The sequence below is a fragment of the Sinocyclocheilus grahami genome, unplaced genomic scaffold (genome assembly GCF_001515645.1).
Source record: "Sinocyclocheilus grahami isolate Dianchi unplaced genomic scaffold, SAMN03320097.WGS_v1.1 scaffold91.1, whole genome shotgun sequence".
Taxonomy (NCBI): Eukaryota; Metazoa; Chordata; class Actinopteri; order Cypriniformes; family Cyprinidae; genus Sinocyclocheilus; species Sinocyclocheilus grahami.
In genome coordinates this window covers 2,209,882-2,221,019 of record NW_015505270.1, presented here as the reverse complement: position 1 = coordinate 2,221,019, position 11,138 = coordinate 2,209,882, and the positions used below count along the sequence as shown (strand labels likewise).

General features: G+C 36.3%; 1 protein-coding gene across 1 annotated transcript in view; it reads left to right on the top strand.

Moving 5' to 3' along the window:
* LOC107587237 (mitogen-activated protein kinase kinase kinase kinase 2-like) overlaps positions 1 to 11,138 on the top strand; it is a 32,017-nt gene that overhangs the window by 5,715 nt on the left and 15,164 nt on the right. The window contains exons 6-18 of the mRNA XM_016274944.1: positions 1,728 to 1,775; positions 1,938 to 1,980; positions 2,098 to 2,170; positions 3,909 to 4,040; positions 4,718 to 4,780; positions 4,871 to 4,952; positions 5,092 to 5,202; positions 7,384 to 7,459; positions 8,981 to 9,039; positions 9,202 to 9,248; positions 9,557 to 9,595; positions 10,256 to 10,289; positions 10,361 to 10,631. Coding sequence (XP_016130430.1) covers positions 1,728 to 1,775; positions 1,938 to 1,980; positions 2,098 to 2,170; positions 3,909 to 4,040; positions 4,718 to 4,780; positions 4,871 to 4,952; positions 5,092 to 5,202; positions 7,384 to 7,459; positions 8,981 to 9,039; positions 9,202 to 9,248; positions 9,557 to 9,595; positions 10,256 to 10,289; positions 10,361 to 10,631 — 1,078 coding nt within the window. The remainder of the gene's footprint in view (positions 1 to 1,727; positions 1,776 to 1,937; positions 1,981 to 2,097; positions 2,171 to 3,908; positions 4,041 to 4,717; positions 4,781 to 4,870; positions 4,953 to 5,091; positions 5,203 to 7,383; positions 7,460 to 8,980; positions 9,040 to 9,201; positions 9,249 to 9,556; positions 9,596 to 10,255; positions 10,290 to 10,360; positions 10,632 to 11,138) is intronic.

The window sequence follows — 11,138 nt, the reverse complement described above, 5'->3', positions numbered from 1 at the left end:
TCCAGGGCCTAAATATCACGTTATTGGGGTCGCTTCAACCTGCTGACATGAAAAACATCCAGCGGCAATTGCGGATTTGGCAACACTGGTCCGCAATCTACGTTTCATATAACTCCTCCCCAAACTTCCCGCTGCCCTGTATCGTGCTCTCTCATTGGCTGTAGGTCATCGCCGATGTGTTTTTCAGTCAGAACTCATTTCACACAGCAGGATTGTGAATCGCCGACAGCTCCAGATATTTAGCATGCCAAATATTTCACGGGCGTCGGCGATTCTCTCAGATCGCTTCTTTGATAATTCACACTGCGTGATTGTCACTCGCGTGAACGAGCACCGATTTGCCTCCGATTTCAGGCATTTGTCGGCGATTTCGCAAAACCTGTTGGCGAGTGAAAAATCGGGCTAAAATCGTGCAGTGTGAACTCTGCATAAGGTTCATGAGGCAATAGGACGGGATTTCAATTGTTATTTTTAAATTATTCTAGTAATTTTGTTGTTGTTGTTGTCTTTCCTTAAAGGGACAGTTAACCCAAAAAATAGCATTCTGCCATCATTTACTCACCCTCATGTTGTTCCAAACCTGTATGAATTTCTTTCTTCTGCTAAACACAAAAGAAGATATTTCGAAGAATGTCGGTAACCAAACAGTTGCTGGTCCTCACTGACTTCCATAATATGGATTAAAAAAAATACTATGGAAGTCAATGGGGACCAGAAACTGTGTGGTTACCAAACATTATTTTTTGAGACTCCAATGTTGTTTGGTTCCCATTCTTCGAAGGGAGCTAAAAGCGGCACAAACCCTGCAATGCGGTGCCAAAGGTGTACAATGTTACAACAATATAGTGCTAGAATTTTGTGGCGAGTTGTTTAGCAACAGACAATCAATCATAAACTAAACAATGCTCCCCTCGTTAAATATTCATGTACAGTCACAGAAACTTCCACATGCTGTGTTTAGTTTCTGCATCTGAGGGAAACTGTTAAAGTAAATAGCAATTGCATCAGTTATAGCGATGATAATTTGATTTACGTTGAGACTAAAAAGATTTCTAAAAATGGTGCATGCTCATTGCATGCTTGCTGTACTTTCCCAGCCAGTGTTATTAACTTAATTATGTTTGGATATATTTATCCAAAGTAAATCTTCAATATCACTATAATATAAAATATTAAATTATAGTAATTTAAGAAAAATTGTTAAATGTAATATTTAGAAAATCACTAAATATTTTTTTTAAAAATCCATAATTTTCCAAATGCATTTTTCATACCGTGAATTATAATGTGTAATGTAAATACACTTTTAACATGTCAAATTATTCATTTAATTTTTGATGTTTTAAGTTTATAATTTAAATAAAACTTAAAACAGAATTTTAATATCAGCCATTTATTGGTTATCGCTCTTATTTGTATCAGACAAAATATAAAAGTTCAGATGTAACAGCAATAGTGGCAGATCTTTTTTCTGTATTGTAACTTAGTGCCGTATAAAACAAGGATGGGGTTCTATTCACCAGTTGTTGTTTGGACAGTGAATTCTTATAAACATGCAAATAAAAGTGTTAACCATTTCAAATGTACAGTGTGAAATCTTAATACCTTTCTACCCAGGAATAATTATTAATCAGGGTTAGAAAGGTTAAAAATTACACTAGGTTAATCATTTCATATGTGTAAAGCCCATTTATGATGTATTTTTCACAATTGTTTTCTGTTTACAGGGTCTACATCATCTCCATCAAGCGGGAAAAATGCATAGAGACATAAAAGTAATTTTACAAGCCATTATTGCCTATAACCATGTTGCCACATAGTGTTTGATATACATTATTAGAGTTCATCTGTATATGAGTGAGTTTCTTTATAGGACAATAATGCATGTAAGATGATACCGTGGATGTGCTCATTGTGTCCTTCTTGGTTGCCCACAGGGTGCCAACATCCTCTTGACAGAGCGAGGAGATGTCAAACTAGGTCAGTCTGGGTTTACCCCTGTCTCAGACCCTCACATGTAAACACACTTATGCATGTATTAATTAATACACCATAAATCTCTTCAATGTGGGCTTTTGTCTCCCCTCTGTCTGTCAGCGGATTTTGGAGTGGCAGCTGAGATCAACGCATCTGTTGCTAAGAGAAAGTCCTTTATCGGGACGCCATACTGGTGAGTCACCAAGATTGTAAACACTGCTATTTAATTACATTTTTTAGTTTTACAGTACCGTTCAAAAGATTGGGGTCAATAAGACTGCACTTATTTGATTAAAAATACAGTGGAAACTATAATATAAAATATTATTACAATTTAAAATAACTGTTTTCTACTTTAATATATTTTCAAATGTAATTTATATTTGTGATGTGAAGCTGAATTTTCATCATCATTCCTCCAGTCTTCAGTCACATGATCCTTCAGAAATTATTCTAATATGCTGATTTGCTGCTCAAGAAACATCTCGTATTATTATCACAGTTGAAAATGGTTGAGCTGCTTGTGTAAACAATGATATATTGTTTTCAGGATTCTTTTTTAACATTATAAATGTCTTCACTTGTGATCAATTTAATGCATCTGTTCTGAATAAAAATATTAATTTCTTTAAAGGGGTGGTTCATTGCGATTTCACTTTTTTAACGTTAGTTAGTGTGTTAGTGTTAGCTGTTTGAGCATAAACAATATGCTGATAAAGTTACGAAGTTACGAAGTTTGTTAAAGTTACGAAGCTGAAAGTTCAGTGCAAACGGAGATATCGTCTTTTAAAATTCTGGCAGTTTAATGCCTACAAAAATGGCTGGTAGGGACTACAACGAGTTACTTCCCGGGTTCGTGACATCACAAACCCAGATAAACCACGCCCTCGTGGAAAAAAAGGCAGCAAAGGGGGCGAGGCCTGCGCTGCTTTAGAGAAGAGGAAGAGAAAACTAGAGGTGCACGTAAAAATCTATTCATATATGAATCGCGATTCTGTCTTCTAATGATTCTAATGGATTCACTAGTTTCAAAATCAATGTTCTAAAGCAGCGATTCTTAATACTGTTCCTCGCGTCGCTCTGCTCTGCACACGCTCTGCTCTCTCTCTCTCTTTCTCTCTCTCTCTTTCTCTCTCATTCAGCTCAGCTCCAACAATGAACTGTTCCAATTATACACTTATTTTCACATAGCTATGAGAAGTGTTAAACATGGATGCGCATGCAGTTGCTGTACTGTATTAAAGCTTTAATCAGGATAAAACCGTTTATTAAAAGCTAACATAAGCAGTAGCATTTACAAATAACAGCGTAACTAAAAGTATGAGACAACAACAAGCAAAAAACATAAGCCTACCATTAAAAGCCGTGCTTGCACAGGTTCTGCACGATCCTCTTCAATAATATCCTCTGCTTCTCTTCTCAATCAAACTGATAAGCGATATTAACGATGCCTTGTTTACAACACAACCGGAGCACATGCCGCTGAGGTGAGGGGCGGGACGATTAGACGTGCACTAGAGGCGGTTTAGCCAATCACAACACACTGGGCTAGCTAACCAATCAGAGCCCATCGCCTATTACTGAGGGAGGGGCTTCATAAAAGCAGGAAATGATCAGCGTGTTTCTCAGAGAAGGGGCAGAGCGGTGTGGAATAAAGGTAAATTATGTGAAAAATAATAAGTTTTTTTTAAAACGAAGCATTAACACATGTTAGACTGCACCCCATAAACCCAATCAAGCCTAGAAAAAAAACACTGAACCACCCCTTTAAAAAACTGAAATGGTGGTGTATATAAAAGAATTGGAAATTAATTTATTTATGCTTATTTAAATCCATTTTGTGTAAAAATAATGAGCCATATTAAAAATCCCATCTGGTATTGCTTTATTATTTGCTTCTTTTATATTTTACCGTGATGGCTTTCTCTCAGGATGGCCCCAGAGGTTGCAGCAGTGGAAAGGAAAGGAGGTTATAACCAGTTGTGTGACATCTGGGCTGTGGGTATCACAGCTATTGAACTAGGAGAGCTGCAGCCGCCCATGTTTGACCTACACCCTATGAGGTGTGAACACACACACACAAATATAGACACGCATGTAAACCCTTGCTAAAGGACTAACACCCTTTGATAGTAGTCACACTACAAACGACATTCGCTTTTGTTAAAGGTACAGTAAGCGATTTCATTTGTTTTGCTAATTTCATCTCAGTTTAAAGGAACACTCCACTATTTTTGAAAATAGGCTCATTTTCCAACTCCCCTAGTTGCCTAGAAAATCGCAGCTTTTCATTTTCCGTCGGTCTTAGTACACGATGTAACTACAGAAGACTCAAGTTTTAAATAGGAAAAATATAGAAACTCTTTGGTAATTTTTTAAGCGAGATGCTAACGGTCTAATCAGATTCAATGATCTATGCTAAGCTAAGCTAAAAGTGCTACCGCCAGACCCGGAGATCGGCTAAATGTATTCGAAAACGGTAAAACTCAACTGTTTAACTCTAGGGGAGTTGGAAAATGAGCCTATTTTCAAAAATAATGGAGTGTTCCTTTAAGCCAGTCAAACCTTGACCCCTTGGCAAACGTGAAACATGTTTTCACATGCTGCAAAGAGTGATGAAAGCTTGTCTAAAACTCAAACAAAAAGACGCAACGTTTCATAGACATTGTCCTTTAGATTGAAAGGTCGAAATGAGATTTGGTGGCAGAGAACAAAAACGTCTTTGTTGTTTCGCCCTCAGAGCTTTGATGCTGATGTCCAAGAGCAGTTTTCAGCCTCCCAAACTCAAAGACAAGAACAAATGGTAATATGCATCAAATGTAACTGTTGATTTCCCTCGTCTTTGCATAAATAACAAAGTATTCGGTTTAATAAAAGCAAGCTCATTTATCAGGTCCACAGAATTTCACAACTTCATTAAAATGGCTCTCACAAAGAGCCCTCGGAAAAGGCCGACAGCTGAAAAAATCCTACAGGTACGTGTTAACTATATCCGTGTTGAATATCATTTTAATGATGTGATATACTTGTGGTTTATCTTTAATGTACTGTAGGGGCTCTCGATACTGTCTTATTACTGGAATCATATCATTTTTGTTTCCTCTGTCTTTTCAGCACGCTTTTGTCACGCAGCTCCTCACACGTAACCTTGTTATAGAGCTGCTGGATGCCGTCAATAACCCTGATCTGCAACAGACACACACTATGGATGAGAGTGACCTGGAGGTGAGTGGAGCGTAATGAAGAGATTTCCTTTAAAATGGGGAAACGTGTTTTATTTCAGAGCACTTTCGATTAAAGCTGAAGTGTGTAATGCTTTTAATGTTAAAATACTTTCTCCCGATTCGACTTCAGTGTGAGAACTAGGCTGAAAGGGTAGAAACTGTGGCTCTGTGGTGCTTAAAACAGCTGTTTGTTTGAATGGTCCAACATCTCCATCATATTTAGAAAACCTGTTGGAAACGGGATCAGTGACGTAATGCTCATTTGTTTATCCAGATCTATTAATTTATTCGAAATTATAAAAGAAAGTTAATTTTGGAATTATTTTGGGGGCATCAAGTCATACAACAATTCTGATATCGAAATAAAGAAAAAATAAAACCTGAAAAAGGATTAATTCATAGAAAAATGAAACAGTTTTGTTAAAAAAAAACAATAATAATTAATTATAATAATAAGGCGGTGGTGTGGTGTAACCCCCAAAATAATGTTATGATGTTGAAACAATAATTTTTATTATTAATAAATATAAAATCATCAAATAAATGTGTGATTTGCTTTACAAAACAAACAAAAGCACTTTTCAGCTTGAAAAATATACATTTATAATATAAAAACATACATGTATGGCAATAATTCTTAGAAAAAAATTCAACCGTTTTGTTAAAAAATTTTTTTAATAATAATAATTAATTAATTATTTATAATAATAATAAGGCTGTGGTGTGGTGTACCCCCCAAAGTAATGTATGATGTTGAAACAATAATTATTATAAATAAATATAAAATCATCAAATAAATGTGTGATTTGCTTTACAAAACAAACAAAACACTTTTTAGCTTGAAAAAATATACGTTTATAATATAAAAATATACATATATAACATGTTTGAAAATAACGACTGAGGTCTGCACACATTTTCAAAATATACAAAATTTATTTTTTATTTATTAGAAAACAAGTTCTCTCTTTTGACTTCATTTTTTATATTTTATTAAGTTTATTATTGTTTTATTAAAAAATTTTTAAACACTTAAAAACTATATGATGAATACAAAGAGCATGTTTCTTAAAGCTCATTTATGGAACGATATTCCGGACAATTTTCAAATAGAATAGCAAATTGTATTTTCAATTGCGTTTTCAATATGTGGACGCATAAATTGTGACATAATCCAAATGCAATTGCAAATCCTGCATTAGCGTTTGCATTTTCGCTTTCGCGAACGCACAGGTTCACACAGGTGTGAAACTGATTGGTAGCTGCCTTTAGCTGAGCCTTTACCGATTACTTCCATTGATCAGAGCATTCGGCACGGTCGTCTGTGAGTGACGTCACCTCCCAACACAAACACGCCCCCTAGTATAGCCCCGCCCCCTCACATTGATTGGCAGCTTTCCGTGCAGACATCGGAAATTCAAATGCAAAAGGAATTGCGATTCCATTTGAGTTTTGGCAGGTTACATGCACGACGCAGCGAGAGTGAAAAAGCAGACGTGGTAATTAATATTGCTATTTAAATATGACAGGCTCGTAACTCCTAAGACATGGGAAATACAGTTGCAAATGGACTTTGCTTTTTCATTTGAAATGTGGCAGTCACTGTGCGTTCACGAAAGCGAAAATGCAAACGCTAATGCAGGATTTGCAATTGCATTTGGATTATGTCACAATTTATGCGTCCACATATTGAAAACGCAATTGAAAATACAATTTGCTATTCTATTTGAAAATTGTCCGGAATATCGTTCCATACTCATTTGTCATCGACCCAGGAATCATTATTGTTGCAGTTCTATTTGGTGACACGAATGGTACAAAAGATTACACACTTCACCTTTAATACTCAAACAATCAAACACCAAAATGGTACATAGACAGTACCATGGCTTTAAACTGACATGTGACATTTTTTAGCATTACTTATCTGTACTGTGGTTGTTTACTGTAAGGCAGAGGTCTTCAACCCTGCTCCTGGAGACCCACTGTCCTGCAAAGTTCATTTCCAGCCTGCTTCAGCACACCTGCCTGTTTATTCCCAAGTGATCCTGTTTGATTAGGGTTGAACTCTGCTGGACAGTGGGTCCCCAGGAGCAGGGTTGAAGCCCTCTGCTGTAAGGTAAAAGATCTTCATGTGACTTTAGAGATTGTGTCCATGGATTATGTGTCTGTGTGTTTACAGACATGTAGCGTCCTGCCTGATAAGATTCATTCCCTAGCGAAACTTCCCGTTCAGAGAACTCGGTCTGAAGAGCAATGTGAGTCATAATCTAATACACAGTAAAAGAACTATCTTTTTGTTATTAGTGATCTTAGCAGTATGTTATTGCATCCAAATGGCAGATTAGATTAATTTTAGATTGAATTTTGCTCCACATAAATACATTTCTGAGAACCTTTTAACATATTTCAGTTACTAAACAACCATTTTATGAACTAAGTTGGTAATATCATACATTTTTTAAATCAATAATTTTAGATTTGTACCAGAGGTCTGCATATAGTGTCAGACAATGTTTTTTGCACTATAAATGTGATTTAGTTTTTCATGAGCATTTACTATCCTCTCTCTGACTTTACAATTAAAGGGGCAGTTCACTCAAAAATGAAAATTCGTTTTATTAACTGTCATGTTGTTCAAAAACTGCATCTGTGTTTTTTTCTTTTCTTTTTTCTTTCCATACAATGGAATTCTGTGTGCTATGATGCAGCAACGTTCTTCAAAATATTTTCTGTTTTTGACATGACCATGAGTAAGTGATGACGGAATGTTCGTTTTTTGGTGAACCGTCCCTTTAAGTGGCCTTTTTTGGTATTTAAGCATACCATGTAAACATTCACTTTGCATGTGCAATGATTAACAACATCAAAATGATTAACTGCATTCACAAATACACGCTGTTTACTGTGTTATGTAAATGTCAATCATTAATGTATCCTTTTAATGTTACAAAAATCTGATTTTTGCGACTTGATTTCAATAAGCTTTGAGTTCTGAAAGTCACCTTGACTTAAATACAGCGCTTTATACAATACAAATAGTTTTAAAGTGGAAAAAATAACAGAATGATTCAAACTTCATCAGATATGAGAGCAGCTCTACAGAAGACAATAGTGTTGTTATTCAGCGCAAGTCAGTTCAGTGTTGATTCCATTCAGTTCAATAAGTGTCAATGATGCAAAATTAGGAAACAAATCTGATTCAGCTATAAAGCAGTGCTGCAGAAGACAATAGTGTTGTCATCCAGCTCGATTCTGTTCTCATCAGATAGTGTCAGTGCTGTCAACAATTTACATTAAAACTCTTTTATTTCAAAAGCTTTTTCTTTAAATGACCCCTTTAAAGTTGCTTCTGAAATTTGCAGTGACTCGTCATATCCTCTCTAACAGTGTAATGACAGGACTCCAGAGTAATATGACCGTTATGACCTCACCTCACACGTAGTAAACGGCTAATCAGCAGTGACTAAGAATGTGACATTAGTCAGTGAGCGCAATTGTTGTGGTTTGGAAGATTACAGCAAGCCACAAGCCAAGGTTAGCTGGACAACAGGCGCTATTGTAATTGAAAAGCCACTCTAGAGCTATGAAAGGACGTATTGTGCGTGTTTCTGAGTGTGTCTTTAGGTTCTTGAGTGCATCCAAATCTGCATGTTAGAGTGTCACGCAGACATACTCCTACCACACAATTGTATGTGAAAGGGGAAGCATGCTGCAGTTGAATACAGTGATTCTGTTTGGTTCAAGAGCTTGTGATTATCGCTTTTTCTGTTTTCCAGTTGATCACGTGAAGTTTGGACCTCCCATGAGAAAGGAGACGGATCCCTGTCCCGATCTGGTGAGAATAAACATTTTAACGAAATAGAAAGGACTTTGTCCAGTGTATGATATCACTGATCGCTCGTTTCCATACAATCACAAAAAGAACACAAAAGCACCAAACGTGAAAACATTTGAAAGAAATGATAAACAATGCTTATGGAATTGGTTTCTTCATTAGGGGGCGTATGATGACTGGAGCGCTATCAGTGCGGACAAGGACTCACCGTGGGTTATATTTCACTCTTGCCCGTCTAAAATAATGATGTCAGTAGTAAATGTTGAGTTTGTTGTGCTACACTGTAAAAAAAATTCCATAAAATTTACGGTAAAAAACCGGCAGGTGTGGATGCATGTAGGTCATTCAAAAATATTGATTGGCTGAGGGGTTTGATATCCTCCAATCACTGTTCAGAATTTAATTGGATACATTTCTTGTTAAATTAAGGTATTATGAAGCACTAATATGACTTTATCCGTCTCAGAAACAGGAGTTTTAAGGGTTGCATTGCTTTTTTTTACTATTTATTTTGCAGGAGTTTGTTGGAGTGTGTGGAAGAGGCCTTGATGGAAAGGTGATCTGGCTTTTTTTTAATGTCTTGACACACAGACAAAGCTAACTATTGTTGCTCTTCATTATAAATGTACACTGCAAAAACATTCTGAATCAGATTGTTGTTGTTACTAGTAAAACAGAGAAAAATAGAACAAGGTTCGTCTCGCATACAATTTGCCTTTATAGGTTCCCTTTGGCACAAATATCCACATGTTAACTATACTTTTAAGTTTTTTATTTTTTTTATACACTTGTGGTATTAATCTATAATGAAGTGATAAATAATGAGAGTACTTATGTATAGTTGATTGTTTCTATGGTTACCTCTAGTCAAATTTGATATCTGTTCACTAGAATGAAAATAACCATTTGCATAACTTTTGTGGTTAATGAAACATTTAGAAAATAATTCTATTATACACAAAATATTAAATGCCATACTTGTATTTAAAAAGCTTTTTTATTTGACCCCTTTGATCCCCCAGATATAGCCTATTTGTTTACCACCTTGTTAATACCTTACAGTTTTGCAAATCAGAGAAATGTCCACTTTTTATTTTTTACAAATTTTTATGGACTAGAAAAACAAGACAAATATGCTAATTAATTTGTAATTAGCTAATTAGATTTTCATCACTAAAATTATGAAATGTCTAACATTTTGCTTCCTCTTTTGCAGGAGTTTGACTATAAAGAGAGGCTCTTCAGCTGAGGTAATGAAATAAAAGTTGGAAAAGTCAAATGTCTTCTAGAATAACTGAATTTATGTGCGTTTAATCCACAGCACATGGATGAAGAGAATAAATATGGGACGGTGAAGAGAGTGGTCTCTTCTCCCCAATCAACAACAGTCACCAATCAAGAGAGAAAAGCTCCCACTCCCTGTTCCCTCTCCTCGCCTCTGAAGGGCCCCGCCCCTGACTCTAACCCCGCCCTAATCAGTGAATCCGCTTTGCTGATTGGATCAACGCTATCAGACCTGTCACTCCTCACAAACTCCTCCTTACTCAGTCATTCCACCAGTCTAGGTTCCCTTTGTTCAACACCAACTGAAGGTGAGATATATACGTCAAATTATGAGCATGTACTAATGATGACACGTTTAAAGCAGATTACCTCAGTTTTAGAGAACAGTTCTGTTTTACTAATTAGTTTTAGTGATGTTAAAGGGGTCATATGATGCTTTTTAAAAGATCATTATTTTGTGTATTTGGTGTAACAGAATATGTTGACATGCTTTAATGTTCAAAAAGCACATTATTTTTCAAATACTGTACATTATTGTAGGTCCTCTATGCCCCGCCTCTCTCAAACGCTTAGTTTTCTACAAAGTCCCTCCTTCAGACAAGCGCAGTCTGCTCTGATTGGCCAGCTGACCCAGTGCATTGTGATTGGCCGAACACCGCAAGCACTCGTCGGAAATGTAACGCCCCTTACCATAATCACGAGCTTCATCTTTCAAAGTAAATGTAAAGACAGAGCCCGAAAGGGGAACAGAGTCACGTGACAGACACAGTGATGAAGCTGGTATGTGTTTGCAGTACACAAGCCACGGTTAAGAC